The sequence below is a fragment of the Panicum virgatum genome, chromosome 2K (genome assembly GCF_016808335.1).
Source record: "Panicum virgatum strain AP13 chromosome 2K, P.virgatum_v5, whole genome shotgun sequence".
Taxonomy (NCBI): domain Eukaryota; kingdom Viridiplantae; phylum Streptophyta; class Magnoliopsida; order Poales; family Poaceae; genus Panicum; species Panicum virgatum.
This window is the reverse complement of record NC_053137.1, coordinates 53,042,639-53,067,804: the sequence shown is the minus strand read 5'-3', so window position 1 is coordinate 53,067,804 and position 25,166 is coordinate 53,042,639. Positions and strand designations below refer to the sequence as shown.

General features: G+C 47.3%; 4 protein-coding genes across 7 annotated transcripts; 3 read left to right on the top strand and 1 right to left on the bottom strand.

Moving 5' to 3' along the window:
- Nucleotides 1-848: 848 nt before the first annotated feature.
- On the bottom strand, nucleotides 849-6,531 carry LOC120684912 (mediator of RNA polymerase II transcription subunit 15-like). 4 transcript variants are annotated; one of them, XR_005679417.1, is made up of 6 exons: nucleotides 5,431-6,531; nucleotides 3,561-3,658; nucleotides 3,348-3,453; nucleotides 3,054-3,213; nucleotides 1,698-1,714; nucleotides 849-1,290 (listed from the first exon to the last, which is right to left on the bottom strand). XR_005679417.1 is itself a non-coding variant. In XM_039966780.1 (6 exons), exons 1-6 carry the CDS (start codon nucleotides 6,275-6,277, stop codon nucleotides 1,249-1,251), a joined length of 1,239 nt encoding a protein of 412 aa, XP_039822714.1. In that variant the 5' UTR covers nucleotides 6,278-6,529; the 3' UTR covers nucleotides 849-1,248. The 4 variants fall into 4 exon arrangements, 2 of the variants coding, with proteins under 2 accessions (XP_039822714.1, XP_039822712.1); XM_039966780.1 differs by having other exon boundaries at nucleotides 3,054-3,182; nucleotides 5,431-6,529; XR_005679416.1 differs by lacking the exon at nucleotides 1,698-1,714 and having other exon boundaries at nucleotides 5,431-6,530.
- Nucleotides 6,532-8,104: 1,573 nt separating this feature from the next.
- Nucleotides 8,105-10,838, top strand: LOC120684905 (receptor kinase-like protein Xa21). The gene is made up of 2 exons (XM_039966770.1): nucleotides 8,105-8,549; nucleotides 10,339-10,838. The coding sequence occupies exons 1-2, from the start codon at nucleotides 8,156-8,158 to the stop codon at nucleotides 10,377-10,379; spliced, it is 435 nt and encodes a 144-aa protein (XP_039822704.1). The 5' UTR covers nucleotides 8,105-8,155; the 3' UTR covers nucleotides 10,380-10,838.
- Nucleotides 10,839-15,390: 4,552 nt separating this feature from the next.
- Nucleotides 15,391-18,149, top strand: LOC120684898 (protein LEAD-SENSITIVE 1-like). The gene is made up of 2 exons (XM_039966764.1): nucleotides 15,391-15,782; nucleotides 17,223-18,149. Exons 1-2 carry the CDS (start codon nucleotides 15,689-15,691, stop codon nucleotides 17,933-17,935), a joined length of 807 nt encoding a protein of 268 aa, XP_039822698.1. The 5' UTR covers nucleotides 15,391-15,688; the 3' UTR covers nucleotides 17,936-18,149.
- A 3,161-nt stretch (nucleotides 18,150-21,310) lies between these two features.
- Nucleotides 21,311-23,716, top strand: LOC120684887 (bifunctional UDP-glucose 4-epimerase and UDP-xylose 4-epimerase 1-like). Its single transcript, XM_039966756.1, has 9 exons — nucleotides 21,311-21,668; nucleotides 21,813-21,862; nucleotides 22,032-22,167; nucleotides 22,244-22,345; nucleotides 22,509-22,736; nucleotides 22,911-22,992; nucleotides 23,105-23,187; nucleotides 23,267-23,358; nucleotides 23,491-23,716. The coding sequence occupies exons 1-9, from the start codon at nucleotides 21,426-21,428 to the stop codon at nucleotides 23,582-23,584; spliced, it is 1,110 nt and encodes a 369-aa protein (XP_039822690.1). The 5' UTR covers nucleotides 21,311-21,425; the 3' UTR covers nucleotides 23,585-23,716.
- The last annotated feature ends 1,450 nt before the right edge of the window (nucleotides 23,717-25,166 follow it).

Genomic DNA, 25,166 nt, shown 5'->3' with positions numbered 1-25,166 from the left:
GTGCTTTCGAAAAATATGGGAACGTGGGGTGCGGTTAATTGGGGAGCGGGGGTGCGGTTAATCGGACCAGTGGGCGCGCGCGGTGGTTCCTGCTCGGACCAGGCGCGCCGGTTGGCCTGGGTGCATTCTATGTGTAGAATGATATAGATATACAATGTATACACACACACACTGAGCTTCTTTCTAGCTGCGAGGACAGCGCCGCAGTGGGTGTGGAGTGAAGAGATCCATCTGCTCCTGATGCCTGGTCACTGTCGTCCGGGTACGTGCTTGGAGACTCATCTTCAGAAATTTTCTTAAAACTTTTGTAATCGGTAAATTAGGAGAGTATGGTGAGAAAATATGTTAGGACAACTGAGTCGATGAAGTTTCTTAAAAAAATTACCATTGCCACCACTTAATTATACAGTATCCAATACTTAACCAAAAAAAAACTTTGGTTTGGACAGCAAACAGGACTCAACACTTAGCTGAGAAAACCACCATCATCCTGCAACAAAGTACAAAAATGATATGAAGTACAAAGCATGACAATGTGCAGTCCATCTAAAAGAGTGGTGCCATCTGCCACCATCCAATTCAGCACTAGTTGGATTAAAATGTTCGCAGTCCATGTAAAAAGTGTCGCCTGCATCCAACTATCAGGAATTCACTTACAACAAAATGGGCCTGGCAACCATGCTAATTACTGTAGTGTGTTACGGAAACAGGCTGGAACCACCAAGACACCTGCAAAATACTTCTAGCATCCTGCCAGATAATTCAGTCACATTTTTCTGACAAAAAACGGGGCAACCTCAATCTACTAGCTTGGCGAAAACAAGTAAACAGTGGACAACTGAAGAACATCAGAACCAGCAAAAGCACAAAGCATCAATACTACCAGGTGGCTCAAAGAGTTTGAAATTCACTGTAACGTACTTGCTGTTACAATGCGCCACAGCAACTATAGTAATATCATATAGTAACTAGTAAGGTAACCTTCAGCAGTCAAGTACTGGTGTCAGTTGTAACATAGGTAGGTTTGTCAGAGTGTTATAAGCCAAAGCCTAAATCACAGTCGAGTTGTTCTTTCATGCTAATGGCAGACAGAAGCAAGATCGGCTGAGTTGTTCTTTCATGCTAATGACTGACAGAAGCAAGATCGGCTGCTGCTTTCCATGTCAAAATAACAGGATGGTGTAGAACAATTTAGTGACTAGTACCCACCATGTGAGCTCATGCGAGGAGAGTGAGAGAACTGTAGGTTCAAAATGCGTGAATTAGGATCCTGTTCGTCGAACTTATAACCTGCAATAAGAACATAATTGGTTCAAAGATGCAGCCTAGCAAGCGTTGACCTTATGCTACAAAACTGGCATATTTGCAAATAGTAGATGAGGCAAGTGTGCTAAAAGGGGAAATTATAGCAAGGTATGCAAAACCCACAGTAAATTATGCAGTCATAGCCTTAAAGTGATTAATTAACCAGATTTAAACATTATGCCATAAATATTGATGCTTAAGTGCTATCAAATAAGGAATCACAAGTAGCTACCAGCCAGTGTACATAAATATCTTGACAAAGAATGACTCTAATTTCCTTAGGCCACTCGTTTCATTCTCATTTAATTGCAAGCCACTTAGGATTTTTTTTATAATGCGGAAAAGAGGTAAAGATGAGAGAAAATGAAGCAGATTCGTATAGATGAGATCACCTCAACACTGTCTCCAACTATTGACGAGTCAGAATGAAGTCCCGTGGGAGCCCATGAAATAAAAAAATGAAATAATGCATTGAAGGAGTTAAACCATGATTTCTTCGCTATTTTGTTAACGTGGCACTCTTGGAAACAATAATATGAAGCCTTCCACTGGGATTGTCCTTAAGCTATGGAATCTAGCTATGTAATCAAATCTAATTAATCAATTCTTTTTTACTTTGTGCTCCAAGCATACATAAGAATTGTCAGATATAGCTAGCGTTGCTTTATATCTTATTTGTCGATGTGCAGATTGCTTACGTATGGCCCACAAAGCCAACTAGGAAAAAAAAGGTATGAACAACTGATAGATCATTGCTCTATCAAACCACAAACATGCAAGATACAACAAGATATTCAGAATGATCAACTACACCAAAATTAGAGTGGCTAAGAATGCTCTCTACTGCACAAACCAATCAAGGAAAATCTTTCTACCCATGTTATCTAGTCGTCCGACTAGTCGCGATTAGTCGGGCTTATCGGTCCGGTGACCCCGATAAGGGACACCGAGTAGGTCTGGGCGACTAGTTTTCTAGTCGTCCGACTAGTCGTCGACTAGTCGCGATTAGTCGCACGATCAGGTTGGAAAACGATCAGACTTGAGATTGTTTTGTGGGCTGTTTGAGTTGTGGGCCTCGGCCGGTGATGGGCTGGCAAGGTGGCCCATTAGGTTTTTGGTATATAGAGGCTGAGAGACAGGAATATGGACTATGGGACAGGAATACAGAGTTCTGGGCAGTTCACAAATCATCTCTCACAAATAAGTGAAAAATCGACCATTATTGTTTCCTTCATACTTGCTTTTTATTAAGTAATATGTAGTACATATACCATATCGGTCCTGGGACACATAGGACGACGAGGACCGACTAAGCTCGACTAATCGGCCTGATCGACGACTAATCGCGACTAGTCGTCTGATCGGTCCCATGGCGACTAGGTTCGACTAGACGATTTGAAAACATGGCTTTCTACATCATCTCAGACTCTTAGGAGCTGCTGGCAATAAAGAAGCATATGTAGAAGTGGGAACTATTGCTCAATAAGAGCAGTGAAGGTGTGTGAACTAAAAGATAACAGCACTAGATACGGCAAGTACTTAAGTAGAAATACTGCTTAATGCCATTCACAAGCATCACTGAGTTGAAAAATAACTTGCAAAAGTATCACTAAATGTGGCCCTTGACACAACATGTCATCTGACACGGAGTGATGTTTCTATACTGCTTTTCCAATTGTACTAAGTTAGATTTCTCATAGGTACAGCTAAAGATGGAACAACATATATAGAAAAAGTGTTATATTCACCTTGGAGAGTTCTCATAGCGAGAAAAGCATGCGTAGGAGTAGCAAAATCAACAAAGCATATTGCATGTCTACTAGACCCTTTGTTGACCAATCGCACTTCGCGGAACCCCATATATTGGCGAAAGATATCTAAGAAAAATAGTCAATGGGGGCCAATCACCTTAATAATGAAGGATGAAACACAGAATAGAACACATGGATTGACAGCACATGAATGTATGGTATAGTTCACCAGTGGAAAAAAGAATTGAAACTCAGAAAAATATTAGAAAGAAATCATCAACACAAGGATACGTGCAACTTCCCGTCTTGTACAGTTGTTAGGGAGACCGTCAACATAAACGGTGCTTGTTGCATCTTTAGGAAGAGAGGAGGGCATAGACGCACCAAAAGAAGAAAACTGTAACAATTCACCAGGGAAACGTTAAGATACAACACTTTAAAATCTAGTAACGAGCTGCTACTCTGATTCTTTTAAAAACAAAAGGCAAATATACCCTATGTTACCTCATTGTGTAAGTTAGGCCCAAAAGATTGTCCCATTGCTGTATTGAATATTGTTGTTTCCTGCTGATGGCCTGTCATATGCTGTCCATAAGGATTGTCTACAAGAAGTTTATACAAAACACTAAATTAGCTTCATGCCCAAACCACAATGCATAGATTTCATTAAGTCATTCATAACCATATGAAATATGATAGCCTAAAGCAGGAGCTGATTGTTGAGACCAAAATAGACCAACCCCCTGGCCCAAGAAAACTCCACTAGAACTAAAGCCCGCTATGTTAATTTTTCTCTGATTTTGCTCCCTCCTGCATTCCAATTAGCTTCACTGGCTCCAGCTGTAATTCGGCCCAAGCTCTGCCACAGTGCCACTAGTCTCAAGTTGTTTTTCTTGCATCCATTCAAGAGGCAAGCCGAAAGAAAGGCCGTGTTTGGATGACACGGTGAAAATTTTTTCACAAAAAGACGAATGCATGCATGGAGTACTAAACGAAGTTTATTTGCGAAACATTTTCACGGATGGGTGTAATTTTTCGAGACGGATCTAATAAGCCAAGTTCCATCATGATTGGCTACATTGATGCTGCAGTAACCGCGCCTAATCATCATCCTATCGTACATTCAACGGCCTCATTAGCTACAGTGCCATAGTTGTGGAGGTGGTTTCGTAATTAGACTTTATTTAATATCTCTAATTAGTGGTCAAAGAGCCAAAAAGTTTTCATGAAATTTTTTTCAGGGCCCATCTAAACACGGCCAAAGTAAAAAGGGGGATCAAGGCAACAGAAACAAATATCTTTGTCAAGACAAAAAAAATCTAAACATAACCAAGTAAGCGATCATAATGCTGATGTGTGTAGGGGTTGTAAAAAGTCCCAACAAATTGGAATTTGGAAGTCTCAATACAAAGAGGAAAAGGGACAAACTTTATTGTCATGTTCAATAGCTGCAGGAAGTAATTGCGCAAAACAATGTAGGGGAGTGCAATGCCTAAGCCAAACCAACTAGATCCACATAAGTATCTTTTTAATATCGCACAAAGTAAGTGAACAGGAGAGTGCAAATCTTAAGAGAAACCATCCAGAAATACAACAACAACAACAACATAGACTTTTTTTCCCAAGCAAGTTGGGGTAGGCTAGAGATGAAACCCGAAAGAAATATGTTCAAGGTTCAGGCACATTAATTGCTAGTCTCCAAGCGCTCCTATCCAAAGCTATCTCTTTAGAGATATTCCAATCCCTAAGGTCTCTCTTAACCGACTCATCCCACGTCAGTTTAGGTCTACCTCTACCCCTCTTTACATTATCGACCCGCTCAAGAACCCAATTACGCACCGGCGCCTCAGGAGGCCTTCGTTGGACATGTCCAAACCATCTCAGCCGATGTTGGGTAAGTTTCTCCTCAATTGGTGCCACTCCGACCCTATCCCGAATAACTTCGTTCCGGACTCTATCCCTCCTGGATCTAAATTCTCTGGATGTAAATTCGTGACTTAAAGTTGTTGGTCATCAAAAAGGCATTAAAAAGTTCCTCTCAACAAAATAATAGTAGAACTAGAACCTTAAAATTTAAACCTGAACTGAAAATGCAGATGTGCTACACCACACGTATCTCCAAACCTTCTCCAACAAATCCAAAAGATATGCTTAAAGTAATCTCTATGCTTAAGAAGCTCCAAGACAAAGCAACACTGACGTCTCATAGATCTCCTTGCAACTACTTTTCGCAGGATTAAGCAGGAAACATAGGCTAAGTTAGGTATATGCTATGCTTATGACTTATGTTCCTAGTCCTCATTTACACAACAAACATATTGTTAGCACTCAAACAAAACGATAATCAGGAATAACTGGAATGTTGATCACGAACCGTATTGGTCAACACGTTGGCGCTTGCATGGTAGAGCAGACAATTGTGGCTGTCCCATCATCATCTGATTGATCTGTGGATTTTGCGGCAGCATCACTGATGGAGAGCTGAATGGCAAAGGTGATTGTGTCATCATCACCGGGCCTCCTTGTGCAGTCTGTTGTTGCAGCATCACCGGTGGGGGTCTGAGCGGCAGAGGGGGTTGAGCCGTCATCGCTGGATCGGCCTGTGAAGGCTGCTGCTGCTGCTGCTGCTGTACCAATGGCGGAGGGCCAAGCGGCAGAGGTGGAGTTTCCATCATGTGCCCCGCTTGAGCTTGCTGCATCTGCATCATCGACAGAAGGTACGTGGGCAGAGACTGTGATGGCGCCATGCCTTGCGCTGGCTGGTGTGCAGCCATGGCCTGTGCCTGGGCTTGCTGGGACATCGAGGCCATCATCATAGCCATGGACGCCGGCTGCACGGCCATCTGCATACCTTGCTGGGAGCCGGGCACCATCACAGGCGCGAAATGCTGCTGCTGCTGCTGTGGAGCCATCCCGATCGCGCCCTGCAGCGGCGCCACCACGGGAGCAACTTGCGACGGCGCCGGCGCGCTCTGCTGAGGCGCCACCCAAAACCCTGGAGGGCCCTGCGGGGACGCGGGCGCGGCCCCCTGAGGCACCACCGCGAACCCGGGAGCGCCGCCTCGCGGGTACGGCGGCGCCGCCACCATTGCCGCGCCCTGCTTCTCCGCCGCCGCCACGGCGAACCCCGGGGCGCCTCGCGGCGACTGCGGCGCGGTCGCCGCGCCCTGCTGCTGGGCCGCGAGACCCGCGGGGAGCGGCCGGGAGTTCAGGGAGGCCATCTCTCCTCGGGGCCGGCGAGCGCCGCGTCCGATGGATCTACGCGCCCGAGACGGCTAGGGTGCGGCGGAGCGGGGGATCGGGGGGAGAGGGGGCGTCGGCCGGAGCAAGCAGGGGCGCATGCTTATAGGAATGCCGTTGCCAGTTTTGGCTCTCGCCGTGGAAGGAAAGGAGGGTGCGAACGGGAGGAGTTGCCAGCCGGCCGGCGGGGATGCCGCGCGTGCGCGAGGGAGTTGCTGGCTGGGGCCTGCTGGGGACGGGGAAGTGGGGTTTTGCTTAGTGGGCCTGATTGACTAAATGGGTGGGCTGTACGGGATAGTTGGGTTTCGTTTTGGACGAGGCTGGGGCGACCGAGGTCCCTTTGGCAGCCAGGACGCGGCCTGTTTCGCTCGTCCAGCAGCCCTACCGCCGGCTTTGGCGTGGTCAGCCGGAAATCCCGTACATCTTCCGAAAAAAAAAAATTCCTCACATTTCAGTATTTGAGATCCATACAAGCAATCTTATCTATTGAATCTCCCTCAACCTTAACCTCCTGCTCCTGCTGCCTCCTCCCCTACCATGGCCGCCGCCGCCTCATCCTAACCCCGAGCTCTGCCCGCTGCACCGCTGCGCCTGCTCCGCGCTGCACCGCCCGCTGCTCCGCCCTCCCGCCACCGCCACGGCCCTTGCTCTGCCCGCCTGCCACCGCCTCATCAGCCGACGGCTCTAGAGAAGAAGAGAAGAAGGTGGGATGTTGAAGTTCAACATTTTTAAAATATTATTTCAATATTTTCAAACTATTGATGCAATATTTTTAAAATGATGATTTAATATTTTTTCCAAATAAAATGTTGAATGGATATCAGCTGGGGCTTAATGGGCTTTATTTATCTTGTTTAACAAATATGCCCCCCCCCCCCCCCCCCCGGTCAGCAGCCATGGCCGCCGGCTTCGGCGTGGTCAGCAAATTAGCTCTCCGCTAGCTGATGGAAGTGCTCATTGGCCCTACAACGCTCGACGAAATGTCACGAGAGGCAGCGATGCAAGCAAGTAACAAGTCTTCACGTTGTTTTAATCGGACCAATGCTTTGAGCCTTTAACTACATGTCTACACATACTTGTTGACAATGCACGATTCTATCACAAAATGAATGATGAATCTTAGGAGCTCATGTGTACAATGGCCGCCGAAAAATTAAAATGAAACTCCAATACGCTTAAAACAACAATCATTCATCAAGTCTGGGTAAAATAGACAATTCCTACCTAATCCTCGTATTCCTAGAGCTGGAGCCAAGCAATCAGCCAAACAGGTAGAGCGACTTCATGCTTTTCCTAAAACAGCAAGGTGCGGCTATGCCGTGGTGGAGTTGGAGTGAAGCTCAATTTTGTGGAATGGAGTGCTCGGCTCATCGTCGATTCCGCAATTTGGGTGCACAAAGAAGCAAGATCTGCACCAGCAGGTGTGGACCCTAGGTCGCGGTCAAGGTGCGCCACATCGTCGCAAAGTCACCTTGGCCTAACCCACTCTCAGATTAAAGGTATATAAAAGAGTGCAAATTAAGACGTGACGAGGATATCACGTTTGCAAAAGATATCAAAAATCTATCATTGACCCGTTGACTGGCAGAAATGAGTCCAGAAAGAAGTCTGGACGGGTGACCGGACCGGCATCAGGTGGTCAGGTCAGGCCGGCCACGAAATTCACGCGCCGCACGCGGCGTGCCTCTGCCCTCTCAACCACCAGCACAGCTCGAGAACTTACTCTGCATATTGTTGCATCAATGCATGCACATATTGTATAAATAGCACCATAGGTGAGTCCCACAATCACACATAATACTAAGTTACCAACACCTACCAGTTGATCGCCGGCTACACTACACACCAAAGTAACTGGCATGCCAATGCGACGGCTGCTGATGCTGCTGGTGGTGGTCTCTATGTCCACCTTGATACTCTCAGCCACAGAAGTCGACGACCAGACTGCTCTTCTCGCCTTCAAGGCCGCGGCGATCAGCACCAACGACGACCCGCTTGTGTCGTGGAACAGTACCGGCGCCGGTGTGTTCTGCAGCTGGGAGGGGGTGACATGCGGGGCCAGGCACCGGCGAGTGGTGGCACTGCGTCTGCCCTCCCACGGGCTCACCGGTATCCTCTCACCGGCTATCGGCAACCTGTCATTCCTCAGGACACTTGACTTGAGCAACAACGGGTTTCGCGGCGACATTCCTGGCAACCTCGGTCGCTTGCGCCGCCTCCAATACCTTGACCTGAGCAGTAACGCCTTCTCAGGTGAGCTCCCTGCCAACCTGAGTTCTGGCACCAACCTAAAGTTCATATACCTTAGCTTCAACCAGCTCCATGGGTGTGTGCCATCGGAGTTCAACGAAAAACTAGCACACCTCGAGGTGCTTGACCTGATGAACAACAACCTCAGTGGCACCACCCCGGCGTCATTGGCCAACTTATCATCACTGACTGACCTCTATCTTTCATACAACCACCTCAAGGGCACCATCCCTCCTGGCCTTGGTGGCATCTTGGGCCTTGAGAACCTTGACCTCTCCTTCAACAATCTCTACGGCGAACCCCCGTGCTCCCTATACAACTTGACTTCCTTGGAGACATTCCAACTCCAGCTAAATAGGTTCCATGGAGGCATTCCCACCGACATTGGCAGCAGGTTCCCCAAAATTTTGTACCTCAAAATTGCTGCAAACCAACTGAGTGGACCAATTCCTTCTTCATTCTCCAATCTCACCACACTCCAGCATCTCATACTCTGCCAAAACAAGATCAGTGGATATGTGCCTCCCACACTGGGCAAACTACGAGCTCTGGAAACTCTATATTTGTTGGACAACATGCTAGAAGCAGACGACAGGTCTGGGTGGGAGGGAATTCATCACTTCACTGTCAAACTGCAGCAAGCTCCAGGAATTAGATATCAGCAAAAACACTGATCTCACTGGGCAAATACCAAGTTCAATAGTAAATCTATCAACGAACTTACAAATCCTCACCATGGATCAAACTGGGATGTCAGGAAGCATCCCCTCAACCATCAGCAATCTGGTCAACCTTAGCAAGCTCAGTGTGGGGGACACTTCCATATCAGGGGTGATTCCGGAGAGCATAGGGAAGTTGGGAAGCTTGGTACAACTATATTTGGCCAACACTGACTTATCAGGTGTTGTACCTTCGTCCATCGGAAATCTCTCAAAGTTGACTGTCCTATATGCATACAATTGCAGCTTGGAGGGGGCAATTCCAGAAAGCTTTGGCAACCTAGGGAGTTTGTTATTCCTTGATCTCGACATGAACCACCTGAATGGTATAGGGAGATTTTCAAACTACCACTCATCTCTATTAGTTACTTGGACTTGTCTAACAATTCACTATCAGGACTCCTTCATTCCTTCTGAAGTTGGTAACTTGGGAAACCTTAACAGCCTGTATCTATCAGGAAATCAATTGTCTGGTAAGATACCACATAGTATTGTAGGATGCACAGAATTACAGAAACTTTTCTTAGACAATAACTTGTTCGAAGGAAGCATACCTCAGTTTCTGAAAAATATAAAGGGCCTGACTGCATTAAACCTATCCATAAATAAGTTGTCAGGTTCTATTCCTGATGCCATTGGAAGTATTCCTAACCTGCAAGTGTTGTATCTAGCACAGAACAATCTATCAGGCCCGATCCCTACAGCTCTGCAGAATTTGACATCACTGTCAGAACTAGATCTATCCTTCAATAACCTGCAAGGGGAAGTACCAAAAGAGGGAATTTTTAGAAATTTGGCTAACCTGTCAATCATTGGAAATAATGAGCTGTGTGGTGGGCTACCTCAGCTTCATTTAGCTCCATGCCCCACAAATCACACAAAGAAGATGACTCTGGCACCAAGACTGGTGACAGTAAGTGCAGTCTTGTTCTTAGCTTCAATTATTGCACTCATTCATTTAATTTACAAGAAGTTTAGAGGAAAGAAGAGACCACTCGTAACACCAACAATTGGGGAAAAGTATGAAAGAGTTTCTTATGATGCATTAGCTAATGGAACTGATGGATTTTCAGAAGCCAATTTGCTCGGAAAAGGAAGCTTTGGGGAAGTCTAAAAATGCACTTTTCCACCTGAGGGAATTATTGTCGCTGTGAAGGTTTTCAAACTTGAAAAATCTGGATCAACTAGAAGTTTCGTGGCTGAATGCAAGGCATTGAGAAGTGTGCATCATCGTTGTCTCATGAAGATCACCACATGTTGCTCAAGCATCAATCACCAAGGTCAAGAGTTCAAGGCATTGGTTTTTGAGTTCATGTCAAATGGTAGCTTGAATGACTGGCTTCACCCAAAATTTGACAAGACCACTCCAAGAAATACACTAAGCCTACAACAAAGGCTAGACATTGTTTTTGATATAATCGATGCTTTGGACTATCTTCATAATCATTGTCAGCCACCGATTATTCATTGTGACCTCAAGCCAAGCAACATACTTCATGTAAATTTTATGTAACAAAAGTTGTAGATATTATTTCATAGAATCCAGAATAATTGAGTTTGTATTTTTCCGATTTTTCTACGATTTTATATCGATTTTACAAGTTCACTGTTTAATGCGCCCTAGGCGCCAGGACCTAAATGTAATTTTTTTTACATTTAGGTCATGTCGCCCACTGAATGTGCGATAGACACCCATTTTTTAAAAATTCCCTATTCGACATATATTTTTAAAATTTTGTTTTTTTAATATAAAAATGAAAAAAAGGCGGCTGGGGACGGGGAAGTGAGGTTTTGCTTAGTAGGCCTGATTGACTTTTTTTTTGAGAGATTTCCTGGTTGACTAAATGGGTGGGTGAGGTGGCTGATGGGCTCATGTGTGCACGGGATAGTTGGGTTTCGTTTTATGAGGCTGGCTAGCCCATCACGGATTGAAATGTCGGTCCAGCCCACAATAAGCGTCATTTTTCTCTTGCCTTGGCATCCTCGAGACGAGTCGACGATGCGCGGTCAATGCAGCAGCCATTCCTGTATCTGGGATGTGTGTCTCGGATTATAGGAGCATCTCCAAGAGTTCTCAATCCTACTTCTCTATTTTTATTTTTTTGGAAAAAAGGAAAAACTATCTCCAATAGTTTCCTATTCCAACTTTCCATCTCCTAACAATTGGCAAATTCTCCTCTCTCCGTGTGTAAAAATACGCACGCCATCACTCCTCCTGATCGCCCCTTCCGCGCTATTTTTTTTTGTGGCGGGCTTTTCTCGGGGCAGGCTAGTTAGCGCGCGCCCTAGGAAGAGAAGTAACAAACGCTTTCCGACAGCTCAAATGCTTTCCATTTTGGGAATCCGTATCCATTCTCTTTCGGGTTCTGTGATCACATGCGTCCAACAGAGGGAGAGGGGCAGCGGGTCGAACAAGCGAGCCTCCTGGCGAGTGATTTCCGACAGCGGGTCTGCAGGTATGTTTCCTCTCTTGGAAAATGTTTTTTCTTCTTAATTTTATTTTTTTGGAAACTTATAATTTCTAAGTATAATTTTTATGCATAACTTTTTACACAGGCCTTCTGAGAGATAAATTTGCATCACAATTTTTATGATGTGTATAACTTTTATGTATAATTCTTTCTTAACAACCTTTTAAAAATATTTTTTAGCACAACTTTTACGATTTATATAATTTTAGTCCATAGTTTTTTTCAAAATAATTTTGGAGGATAACTTTTTAGCACAACTTGTATGATGTTATTTTTATTGGAAGATTTCTCATACAATTTTTCTACGCACAAATTTATCACAACTTTTAAGTACAAATTTTTAGTATATTTTTTAGTATAATTTTCATATAAAAGTTGTCAAGAGAACTTCAATACATAATAGAACGTACAAAGGAAAAAATCTGGAAACTTCAATACATAAAAAGAAGTAAAAATTTATTGAAATACAAAATTATACATACAACTTTTTTCTATTAAAATATTGGATATATAACTCATGCAGAATAAAGCAAAACTTATCAAAGAAAGAAAAACTTGTATATATAACTTTTCCTATATATAAGTTACATATATAAATATATGTATAACTTATGAAAAAATTAAGAGTTATAAATGAATAGATAAGTTATACATATAACCTATATATATAACGTCTTCGATGAATTCAGGAAAAAAAGAAAAAGAAAAAATGATGAAAGATAAGACAGGAAAATGGAAATTAGAAATAAAAAGGGGAGGGGAGAGACGTGTGAAAAGAAAATCCGAATCACGTGGATCTCGGTGATCCCCAGTGGGATAGAGGGAGGGAGTGGATAACAGATCGATTGCTGGAATGGCTGCTAGCGGTCGACCGCTGAATTGGATTCGTGTAGCTAATCCGCGCGCGCGCCAGCAGGCCTCCCGACGCGCGATCTCCGGCAGCCCGCTAGGCCGCTACCTTCTTTTTTTGGAAAGTTTTTTTTTCCACCGCAACTTTCTATATTTAGACAGTGATAACTTGTAAATATAATTTTATACATAACTTTTTGCATATAACTTTTGAGAGGATAAATTCTCATCATAATTTTTACGCTACATATAACTTTCATTTATAACTCTTTCCTAACAACTTTTTAACGAATAACTTTTTGGTACAACTTTTACGATACATAAGATTTGGATGCATATATTTTTAAAAAATTTATAGTGATAAATTTTTAATACAACTTCTACGGAGGTATTATCAAGAAGACTTATCGCGGAATCTTTTACATACAAGTTTAGTATACAACTTCTAAGCACATCCTCTGATATATTTTTTTAGTTCAATTTTCATAAAATAATTGTCAAGAGAACTTCTCTAGAGAAAAACATAATAGAAGGTAAAGGAAAAACGTGAAAAGTAACAAAAATGATAACAGTTGCCTCTACGGAATGTAAAGGAAAAAAAAAGGAGAAACCAAAATACCTGGGACGTTGTGTGGGTGGGTCGTGGGCGCGGACTGGCAGACAGCTGCATCTTTGGCTGTAACGTTGGCACTCGGCACGTCGCGCGCCAGCAAGCGCTCTAGCGCGCGATCGCTGTACTGGATTCTCGGCTTTTCTCCGTGCTCTTGAGCCGATTCGCCATGGCCGCTTCTTCCCTTTTGCTCTCGCAAACTCTCCCGACGACGATGCCGGGCGTGATCTGCCGCGGGCCACGCCACGGCCCAGCGCTACCAGCGAGGAGGAAGTCGGCGGCGCGCTGTGCGGCGTTCCGGCCGGTGGACGAGGACATGTCCGTGCTGCGGCGGCGGATTCGAAAGGCGCAAATGGCGGAGACCAACTACAAGCCCCCCGCGGAGTGGGCAGCCTGGGAGAAGCAATGCTACCCCGCCTACGTTGCCGACGCGGCCTCGTCGGCGATGCTGCAGGCCTGCAGCTGGCCCTCAGGAGCACCAGGCCCAGCGTCGCCAACGCCATCGCTGCAGTGAAATCTGCTTCAAAATTCCTCCCATCACGATCTAGCGTTGACAAATCACAATCTCTATTGCAATTCCGAGTGAAATCTGCCTCAAAATTTCTATGATGCTATTTTCTTCAACGTATTGTTGGGGAGAAGAATACTTTTTTTCCTCTCCATATCTATTTAGAGAGTTGGCAAACATCAAATTTTTTAAAAAAATATAAGAAGATGCTCTAAACAACTGGACCGACCCTTCTGTGCCCATCTCCAGCTCGCTCGAATCGTAAACTGCTGCCAAAATCCGTCGAGCCGCAATGCGCTCTCATCATTGGCCGCGGGCACCTCGCACGTTCCCTTGAAAATGTCATCGCCTGTTGTTGACAGACACCTCCATCCGTGACGCTTCGGCCTTTGGACGAGGGGGCCGAACAAGCAAATGAGGTGTAGCAGAAGCGAACAGACGATACAGTCGCGTCAGCATCCCTCCATGATCAGGTGACCGGCGCGGCGGGAGCCCGGGAGGTCGTGCCACGGCGGCCCCGGTTAGGTGCGTGTTGGGATCTTTGCTAGATGTCCAAACAGTAAGCATGAACAGAAGAAAATGTGACAATAAAAGTAAATGTCGAGCTCTCTAATAATAATCAGAAAATTCAACCCTCTACACTGTGGAGAGAGGGGGCTATTTATACCCCTAGCCCTCGGTCAGGTCTTCCTAAATTGCCCCCTCCCAACTCATTTACAGCTCACTCCCGGCCGGTTCCGGGGTAAAATTACAAGGTGAGAGGTTTACAAATCCGACCTTCTCACGCATTTGGAGGGTGTACAACTCCGACCTTCTTACATACTCATGTTTTACTCACGTGTCTTCAGTCGATGAAGGTCACCATAACCTTCGGGTGCCTCCGGGAGTTTGGGTCATGAAGGTTCCATCAACGATCAGCCGGACGCCACCATTCCCGGTCGCAGGCTCTTCTCCCGAAGGTCTTGATCTTCAAGTCCACGTTTCCGAGTAGCCGTTCATCACCTTCGGCGTGGTGGAGGCGAAATCCTCTGAACCGAAGGTCTTGGAGTTTGCACTTGCGCTTCAGGGCAGCTATCCGTTACCTTCGGCCTTCGGAAGGTGACATCCTTCGGACCGAAGGTCATGGTCTTCGAGCTTGCGCTTCTCAGCGTTCATCCGATACTCTCGGGTGCGCTTAGCTCCATTTCGTTGTGGCCCTGCAAACAGGTTAGGGTGCATTTCCGAAGATGAGAGCTTGACCCGAAAGTCCAATCCCCAACAGTGCGCGACCGCAGCGGGTGGCCGGTCCTGTAGTCCTGTACCCTCCCTCTATGCCCGTCCTACCTGCACCTGCACCAGGCCCCGGCCCCGGCTCACCCCTCACCGCGCGTGTCTTCTCAGTTCTCACGGCCCCCTCGCGCTCGGTGGAAAGCAGCAACTCGGTGCGCAGCCAGGGACGAACTGGTGGGGTGGGCACGGCAACGGTCCACGGCGGCGACACATGATACCAGGCCGTCGTCCCCCGCCGCGACGTGCCGATCCCGATTCCGCGATCCCCCCCCCCCCCCCCCCCCCCCCCCCTCCTCACCTCGCCGAACCACCAGGCCGGCATCGACGGGAAAAAATGCCTCTCGGCACCCCACCCAACCAACCCCCTCCTTTTCTGTCGTTTTGTTTTCGCCTCGAGCCGGAGCCGGCCGAACGAGGCGGCCCAGCGGCCGGGGGGAGCGAACGCGGATCGGCTCCCTCCCGGTGGTGCCTGCCTTGTACGCCGTGACAGCGACATTCTTTTCTTTTACCTGACCGTCTCCCCAAGCACCACGCCGACGCCCCGCCCGCGGCCCCTCCGGCTGCCTCGGCTTCCTCTCCTTATATAGAGTCCCCTCGCCCCGCAACCACTCGCTTCGCATGCCCGCCCGCTGCCATGAACGGGGGCAGTAGAGTACAGGGGCTCTAGTGGCGGCGCGGTTGCCAGCGGAGCGGAGTGCTGGGCGGCGGCGGCGGGAATGGGGCTGCTGTCGAACCGGGTGGAGCGGTCGGACATCCGCCCCGGCGACCACATCTACACCTGGCGAGCCGTCTACGCCTACTCCCACCACGGTACGCCGCCCCTCGACCCTCATCCGATGGCGATGCGGTAAATTCCCTGGCTTCACTCCGTCCCGGTGCCGAATTGCCGCCGGTGGCGCAGATCCGATTGCCCCCCGCCGGCTCGGCGAATCGAGTCGCCCGGTGTGCAGGCGAGTTGCTGCCTTGACCAGAATTGCGCCACGCGACCAGCTCAATGCAGGCTTCTTTTCGCCGCCGGTGGGTTTTCTGTCACGGTTGGGCTTGCTTTCTCCGGCGGCACGTCTAATCGTGGGTCTGGCTGCGTGTGAAGGGAAGGGGGAACTCTTCTGTATTCGCTCTGCTTTTCTGTGCACAATTTCTCTGCAAAATCCCCTGCCCGCTTGCTTGGCACGAGATGTACGCCAATTATTTTTTTGAGGAAAATTTTAAAAAATGAGGAAAAGCCATGCCAATTATCATGCTCTCGTCCATTTAATCTTTGAGAGTTTCATGTACCAGTTTGGTGGCAATGAATGGCTGTAACTGATAGGAGGGGGGGGGGGGGGGGGGGGGGCAGCCCTAAGAAAAGTTGGGGGACAGGCATGGCATGCCATGTTTCTACTCTCTCTCATCTCACCGCAGCTGGCTAGGCATGGAAATGAGGCTTCAGCTGAAGCTCCCATAAGGTCCACAAAACCTTCCAGATGGTTAGGATGCCACATGCTGTGTCCTTTGCTTTCCATGTAGAACAAATGACACTTGTTGCTGCTCACCTACTGCTAACCAACATTTCTGTCTGTATCTGTGCTCTTTGTTGGCTTTAGAGCGCGCTGAGGTGTAGCCTTCTTATAGTTAACTCGAGGTTGCTTGCAGGAAGGAAGCACTGTAAGGTTGACCCATACTATACTGAACCTGACAAGTGACTAATTTAGGTTTAGTTGCTGTAAACTCTTATCTCCAAAGTATCCTATGTTAGCTGTTGAGATATCCAGTCGCTTTCACTAGTTGAGGTGCTGCTGAGATCCCTGTAGCATCCTTTTACTTCGATCCTTTACCAGGCTCTGGTTGTATTTATTATTTACCGCTGTTCTTTTACTTTGCATCTCTTTACTTTCATAAAACAGATGTAATTGATCTTCACTAGGAAGCATAGACGACTCTTCTAAATAGTGTCACAATCAGTGCTTATTAGTGTTCTATCTTGGGAGGACAATATCTGGGTTCTGCACTGACCGTATGGAAAAGCTGCAGTATTTACAGAAAAAAAAACTACTTGGCTCCTTTTCCTGCATCATATATCCTCTCTGATTTTGGATTAGTTTGTTAAGGAATAGTTCTTTTTCATGTTTCAGCAAGTTATTCATTTTTTAGAGAATCCAACTTGTTATTCACAGCAGGGCAATATCTCAAGCAATTGAATATCATTAACTAACGTCTGTTTTGAAATCCATTTCCATTGCTTCTCAAGAAATTTTCTTGTGTAATGATCAGGAATTTATGTTGGAGGAAGCAAAGTGGTCCATTTTACACGAAAGAAAGAAATTGAAAGTTCAGATTCGTCAGACTCTGCCTCCAGCCTGATCTCAGAAGTTCCATCAGAGTGCCAAACATTCCCTGATTGTGGATTTCAGCTGCCCAATAGTGGAGTCGTCCTCACTTGCTTGGACTGTTTCCTCCGCAATGGCTCCCTCTACTGCTTCGAGTATGGAGTGCCATCTGCAGTTTTCCTCGCAAAACTTCGTGGAGGAACCTGCACCATTGCCGAATCAGACCCACCAGAGGTTGTTGTCCATCGAGCAATGTACTTGCTTCAAAATGGGTTTGGACACTATGACATGTTTGAGAAGAACTGCGAGGACTTTGCACTCTACTGCAAGACTGGGCTTCTATCAGTTGAGGAACCTGGCATCGGGACTAGCGGGCAAGCTTCTTCTGCCATTGGTGTGCCATTGGCAGCTCTTCTGTCCACTCCGTTTAAGCTTTTGGCAGCCGGCCCGCTTGGAATGGCCACTGTCACAGCTGGGATGTACTGTGCTGGCAGATACATTACTGACATAGGAGTAAGGAAGGACGTAGCAAAAGTTGAAGTGGAGAAATTGACGTCACACCCTGGTTTCCGCCTTGTTGAAGATGAAGAATCGGTGAACAAGCGATCAGAAAAACCCAAGACCTTGCTCCCTATGAAGAGGAAACGTGAAAGGTGACGGCAAAGCGCAGCTTGGGACGATGAACTTATCTGCCTTAATTGGCACGGAATTGTGGATAATGTGGGATGTATAGTATATGCTCCACTGTAATAAAACCAGTATAGATATGTACCTCAGAATGTGCCCTAATTTGATTAGGTGCGCACCTCACATGATCAATTGAACTGCTTTATGAATTACTGAATCACTATATCATCTAGATTTTCTTCTAGTTTGCCGTCTTCTGCTGCAACTCTTTCCTTGTCTTAGGAAAAGATGTTAAAGAAAGAGAGATGGTTTCCAGACTTTGGGAGGCACCAATTTCTGGAGTTACTTGAAGGGGTAAGCTGTCGGCAATGCTGTTTTCAATAGATATCCTGTATGAGTAGATCTTTCGTCCATACCTGATGATTGCTGAATGACTGCTTGTTCAGATTGTACCAGATGCAAGTTACAGCGGAAACTTCAGTACCTTTTCTGCATGTGGAAGAAGTTGTGTGACAACAGGGTAAAGATGCTCATTGTTTTCCTTTGGAAATCACCTGCAACCGCAGCCTCCCCAGGGTGTGTTTACATGCTCGAAAAGCTGGTGAAAAGGGTCACATCGGATACTGTAGTATACTGTAGCACTTTTTTGTTTGTTTGTGGTAAATATTGTCTTACCATAGGCTAACTAGGCTCAAAAGATTCGTCTCGCAACGTACATCAAAACTATGCAATTAGTTTTTTTATTTACATACATTTAGTACTCCATGCATTAGTCATTTGCTATATTTAATATTTCGATGTGATGGAAAGTTTGGAAAGTTTGAGGGACGTGAACACAGCACTAGTCCCCTTTTACTACATGCCTTTCTCTCTGTGCTCTATGTTTAAATCATTGATCCGGTAGACCCTCTACCTACCCCCTGTTTTTCCTGTCTCACTGGGAGAAAAAAGGCTGGCCACTTTGTGCAGAGATCTGGGCATGGATTTGAGCCAGAGAAAAGTGCCGGTGCCTGCCTCACTGCCTGGACCATTGTTTCAGAGTACAGAGTAATGGTGTTCGAAAGATAACTTTCTGCAATTGCCGTGTGCTTCCCCTTGTCGTTGATCTGGTTGACTTGTGTTGTACTCTGAAAGTGTGGAGTATGATTCCAAAACGCACGTGAGGAGCATTGTACATTTCGTGTGACTCAGAATGTGATAAGTCATTCCCTAGAAGATCATGCCTTTTCCCCCCTCATGACTTCTATATTTTTCTTGTAATTCAGATCAGTGAAAGTTACCACTTACCAGTACGTACAAGCTAACATTACTCGTAAGAAACAATTAGAAATTTAAAATGATTGCAGCAGGCTAAGGAATCACAATTTCCTGCATAGTACGTGGTTTTAGCGCAACATTTTCAGCATGAAAAATTTGTGGAGAGGCAAATGGTGTGAAATTTTGCAGGCCCCTACCTCCAAGTCCAAATAATACTTTAGCCTACTGGCCTGTATGAATTCAGATCGCGGCCTATGTTGCTCACTAGCAGCATATCAACAGCAGGCCTTCTGAGCACCCGTCTGCTGTTGCTTGAATCGGCCCAAAATGTTTTGGTCAATCCATCCCTGCAAAGTGCAAAGTGGCATATGCCTGGAGTAGTATCTAGCTTCTTATTTTTATCATCGAAGCTTGTGGATTGCTTAACCACTGACTTTTAGGTAGGGACGCAAGAATCACTTTTTGTTTTTTATTTGGAGGAACTGCATTCTTCTTGCGGATTCACACATTGAGATATTTGTACTTTTAGGAACTTCAATTATTATTGTAACGGACTGGGCGACTGGCATCTTGAACCATTTTTGCGCCTGGTGTTCTACCCTTCATGTACAGGAAAGTCAGCCGTAGAGGTAGTTCAACCGTGCAAGAAAGGAAGAGATGATGGACAAGAATGCCATGCTCGATATCAGTGAGCGCCGCGTCTGTTTCCTGCACTCCTCTGCATCTGCGTAGTCGGCTTATTGTTCCAGGCCTCAAGGGCCCCGAAGCTTCCATTTTTTCCCCCCTCTCTGAATCTTTTCATGATGAAAACTATGCTGGGATATTTCTTAGAGGAATGCGATAATCAAACTCGACCAGTGGCAGGACCGATCCGGCATTCTTTGCGCTTCTTTTTTTTTTTTGAGCAACTATTCTTTGCGCTTCCTCTAACTTTTTTTTTTTGCGCTTCCTCTAACTTTTTTTTTTGCGCTGATGACAAGAGGCACATAACTTTCATGCTTCGTCTTCATCGTATCATTGAGATGTTGCATCGTAGAGGAGTTCAATTATTGTAGAAGACTGGGATGCTTGATACATTTCGCAACTCTGTTCTGTCCTGTCCTGTCCGTTACAGGAACATCCAGCCATATCTAGCGTGCAAGACAAAAAAAAGAAGAAGAATGTATAGGAGCAGGAATGCCATGCCGAGTACTAACGCCATGGATGTTTCCTCTACTCCTCTGCATCTCCATGGGTAAGCATGGCTGGATTCGCCTTCTGGTTCGGTCCTTCGGGGGCTCTGGGGTTCCATTAGTTTTGTTTTTTTTTCCAAATCTTTTCAAGGTGAACAAAATAGTCCATTTGATCAGAAGACGTACCGGTTGCAAGCCCACATTCTTTGCGCTACAACTGCTATTAGTGCTGATAACTTTTATAATCCAGATTCGATCGTCCAGAGGCGCATAACTTTTGTGCTTTGCATTTTGTTACATACTCACTCCGTTCCAAATTACATGTTGTTTTGGCAAAACACTATCAAGATGTATAGTAAAGTCAATATAATCTGAATTTGTCAAAACAATGTACAGTGTAAAATGGAGGAAATATAACATTCGTGCATTTTTTTTTTGTGCTCAGCAGTTCAGGTTATCTGCTTTATCTCGAGCAATGTTCAAACGTAAGAGAAAGCTGCGTGCAGGATCATGCAGTATGGTGCCAAATCTATATTCTCGCTTATCCTCCGCATCGTTTGGGATGAGATGGCGACGCCGATTGGCGCGCGGGGGGTAAACGAGATTACGAGAAGCCGGGCGAGGGCGAGGGCGAGGGCGACACGGCCGGCCCGACTGCCACGGAACGCGAAGCTGAAGGCGTGGCGGCCGCCGCCGTCGGCCTCGCTTCGTTGCTACCGGCGGAGAACGCAAAGACCCCCCCCTCTCGGAGGAAACGGGGGAGAGAGAAAAAAAAAAACGGCCGCGATTCGGCCAGCAGGCGGCAGCGGGCAACAAAGCCGTGAGCCGTGCCCGTGGTGCGCAGCAAACGAGCCCGATCGGCATCTGACCCGCGCCGCACGCACCACCGCGTCCGCGTGCGTGCGTGCTGCGAGGCCTCTTTCGGCACGGCGGCACGCGCCCCAACGGCGCCGGGCCCGGTATATATCCCCGCCCGCCCGGGGCCCCAGCTGGCAAGCGCCGCCGCCAGAGCAAAGCGCAGCACCGAACCGCACGCCACGCGGGCAGCGCCGCCGCCGGGCGCGGATCGACCGACCGATCGATCCGGCCCCATGGCGATCGGGGCGGAGGCCGGCAACGGCGGCGGAGGAGGGAGCGCGGCGGGGGCCCGGGCGAGGAGCGTGCTGGTGACGGGCGGCGCGGGGTTCATCGGCACGCACACGGCGCTGCGTCTCCTGGAGCGCGGCTACGGCGTCACCGTCGTCGACAACTTCCACAACTCCGTCCCCGAGGCGCTCGACCGCGTCCGCCTCATCGCCGGCCCCGCGCTCTCCGCCCGCCTCGACTTCGTCCTCGTGCGTACCCACTGCTGCCCACTCCCCACCGCCGCGCCGCCGTTTCGCTCGAGCAAGCTGCCCTCGTGCTCGTGACGCTTCCCCCCTTGCCATATGCGCCTGCCTGATTCATCTCCCGATCGCCTTGCCGCGTGGATTTTGCAGGGGGATCTGAGGAGCATCGACGACCTGGAGAAGGTGTTCGCGGTCAAGAGGTGCGAGACCGATCGATCCATCCATCCACGAGCATGCACGCGTGCCCTCCTCTTCTCAATTCCTCCTCATTTCATTTCGAGACTATTGGGCGCTCGGTTTCGAGCGCTTGCCACGCGCAAAAACGTGCGTGCCGCTGCCACCCACGCGTTGCTGTGCCGTGTCCGCCAGGTACGACGCCGTCATCCACTTCGCCGGGCTGAAGGCCGTGGGGGAGAGCGTCGCGCACCCGGAGCTGTACTACGACAACAACCTCGTCGGCACCATCAACCTCTACAAGACCATGAAGAAGCACGGCTGCATGAAGGTGCGTGCCGCTCGCCTGCCAGCGTCACATTACGCCGCCGCCGCCAGGATCTCTGACCCCAGCCGCGCGCGCGCAGATGGTGTTCTCGTCGTCGGCGACCGTGTACGGCTGGCCGGAGGAGATCCCGTGCGTCGAGGACGCCAAGCTGCAGGCCGCGAACCCCTACGGCAGGACCAAGGTAAAAAATCTCCACGCTGAATCGAAAACCGCCAACCAGATCGCGTCGCCGCCCCGTGCTGTGGGCTTGTGGCTCGCGTTCTCGTTGACAAGGACGCGTAACGGCCGCGACGCTCGCGTCGTTTGCCAAGCAGCAAGCCCCTCACGGCATATATCTGCTGCAGCTTATCCTGGAGGATATGGCGCGGGACTACCACCGCGCGGACCCGGAGTGGAGCATCGTCCTGCTGCGCTACTTCAACCCCATCGGCGCGCACAGCTCCGGCGAGATCGGCGAGGACCCCAAGGGGATCCCGAACAACCTGCTGCCCTACATCCAGCAGGTCGCCGTCGGCAGGCTGTCCGAGCTCAACGTCTACGGCCACGATTACCCCACCCGGGACGGCACCGCGGTGCGTGCGCCGCCCTTGCTACAGATCCTTTCCTGCAGATAAATTCGCCACAAAACAATCACTGACACTGACAGATTATCGCACCGGCATTTGTTTGTATACCATTTCTAGAGTGAAACAAATTGGCTCGGCTCTAGTTTCATTTCTTCTGATTGGTTGGTACATGTTTCGCAGATCAGGGACTACATACATGTCGTCGACCTGGCCGACGGGCACATCGCTGCGCTGAACAAGCTCTTCGACACTCCTGACATCGGTAACCATTTTGGGAAGCACACTTTCAGCAACCGCATCCGCTTCACCACTTGAGACCTGACCATAGTATAGTGGTATATATCTCGTGTTCGTCTCTTGGTTTTTCTTGGTAGGTTGTGTGGCCTACAATCTGGGCACGGGGCGCGGGACATCCGTTCTCGAGATGGTGGCGGCGTTCAAGAAGGCATCCGGCAAGGTTTATCCGTGCACGGATCGTGCCTCTCTAATCCGTAGAAAGGGACCCGAAACTGACGTTTCTGGCTGCAAAACTGCAGGAGATTCCCACCAAGTTCTGCCCCAGGAGGCCGGGTGACGCGACGGAGGTTTACGCGTCCACTGAGAAGGCTGAAAGGGAGCTTGGATGGAGGTAACTGCTGTGAACAGTGACACAGGCATCTAGCTTATCCGCATATTTTTCGATGGTTATTAACGAATGATAACTTGTGCTCTAACTTCTCGGTCGAAACATGCAAGCTCAGAAATGCTATTGTTGTTGCAGAGCTCAGTACGGGATCGACGAGATGTGCAGGGACCAGTGGAACTGGGCCAAGAAGAACCCGTATGGCTACTGCGGCAGTGCCGAAAAGAAGTAGAATCAGTTCATCGGAACTCCGGGCTGATTGTCCATAGTTGTCTGAAACCTATCAGTGGAAGATGTAATAAGTAAAGAGACGACTCAAATGTGTCTACAAAAGTTCCATACGATGCCTCTCTTCTTTAAGATCCATCACCGTATTTGGGTTGTGGCGTGCCGGCCGGCGCTGATGTGTGATGTTAATGTCATGGCTGGCTACCGAGCAACTTCAGATGGCTGGAACGTGGGGTTGGGTTATTCTTTTTTCTCGTCCCAGCTTGACTAGTTTCCCTTGCACTTGCCTTTGATCCTTCACACCGTTGAGCCTGACAGCTGACTACTTAGGAGAGTCAGTGCCGTAGCGAGTATATACCTGCAATTTTTCTGAGTCTAGCAACGTGTTTATGTTAAGTGTGAGCCTGTTGCTAAACGGCATTAAGTAGAAAATTTGCCAAATGATTAAGAAAACAAATGGGGTTATCCAATGCCCCTTCCCACTAGCTCCTAAACATCACTTTTGTCTCTAGTATTTGCGGTGCTACACTTGATGTATGAATGTATGATAACATCTTGGCCTCCATTTTAGACATCGACAACCTCGGGCGTGGCTATCCATCGCTTCGGTGATGATTTCACAAATCATCACCATTTTTTTAAGTATAGTACAACGCAGGCGTTCACAACACACATGCACATTCACCCCTATGAACACATATACGCAAACCCTACCCCTATCCCTATGAGCACCTCCGAAGAACTGGACCGACAGATCTGGAGATTTCCGAAGTCACCATTGGCGTCTCGTTATTGACGGGAACGTCGCTTACCACTTAATGCATAATACCGGAAAATCCTGAAATAAATCCAGAAAAGTACGAGCACCCGTGTCAAGTCGAGGATTTGAACCCTGATGGGTAGGTTCCACCACACGGGACCTAACCAAGATCAATTCGCCGCAAATCATCACCTGAAGCGGAAGGACTGTGGGCATCAACATAATGGGCTATAATAGGCCCATGCTAGGATGTACTATTTCCGCAGTCAACACTACTCAAGCCAAGAAATCAAATGATAAAGATTCCATATATGCAAAAAGGACAATGATGTCAGGCAACTCGGATGTATGCAAATTCAAAACTAAAAAAAGCTATTAATATTAAACCAAGCATCCAAATTAATTTTGGGTTGCACCATTATCTTTTTTATGGCAAGATCTTCAAAACAACATCACACTTGCTTATGTTTGCATGATATTTTTTAAAAAATATATTTTTATACTCAATAATGTATTTTGGCTACTGAGAACAAATATTTTAACTACACAAACAAATGACTATTTTCTGCGAACAAAAAATTAAACATAACGAACAAATAATAATATATAACAAACAAAATATTACACATCACGAACATTTGATTTTATAGAACAAGTAATGAAAAATAAATATCGTGAACAAATAAATCAATATCATAGAATAATTTTCATATACAAAGCGAACATATAATTTGGCGTTGCGAACCAATTAGGTACACGCATATAAATATTTTATGCGAAAAAGAAATGTATAGTGAATAAATGAATCATCATAGTAAATAAAATC

Coding starts and splice junctions, on each gene's coding strand:
- LOC120684887 (XM_039966756.1), top strand. CDS start 21,426: ATGGCGATCGGGGCGGAGGCCGGCAACGGCGGCGGAGGAGGGAGCGCG. Junction 22,737..22,910: donor CCACCCGGGACGGCACCGCG/GTGCGTGCGCCG, acceptor CATGTTTCGCAG/ATCAGGGACTACATACATGT. Junction 23,188..23,266: donor TCAAGAAGGCATCCGGCAAG/GTTTATCCGTGC, acceptor GCAAAACTGCAG/GAGATTCCCACCAAGTTCTG.
- LOC120684898 (XM_039966764.1), top strand. CDS start 15,689: ATGGGGCTGCTGTCGAACCGGGTGGAGCGGTCGGACATCCGCCCCGGC. Junction 15,783..17,222: donor CTACGCCTACTCCCACCACG/GTACGCCGCCCC, acceptor TGTAATGATCAG/GAATTTATGTTGGAGGAAGC.
- LOC120684905 (XM_039966770.1), top strand. CDS start 8,156: ATGCCAATGCGACGGCTGCTGATGCTGCTGGTGGTGGTCTCTATGTCC. Junction 8,550..10,338: donor GAGCAGTAACGCCTTCTCAG/GTGAGCTCCCTG, acceptor ATGGATTTTCAG/AAGCCAATTTGCTCGGAAAA.
- LOC120684912 (XM_039966778.1), bottom strand. CDS start 6,277: ATGGCCTCCCTGAACTCCCGGCCGCTCCCCGCGGGTCTCGCGGCCCAG. Junction 3,659..5,430: donor CCAACGTGTTGACCAATACG/GTTCGTGATCAA, acceptor AACTTCTTGTAG/ACAATCCTTATGGACAGCAT. Junction 3,183..3,347: donor TACAAGACGGGAAGTTGCAC/GTATCCTTGTGT, acceptor TATTTTTCTTAG/ATATCTTTCGCCAATATATG.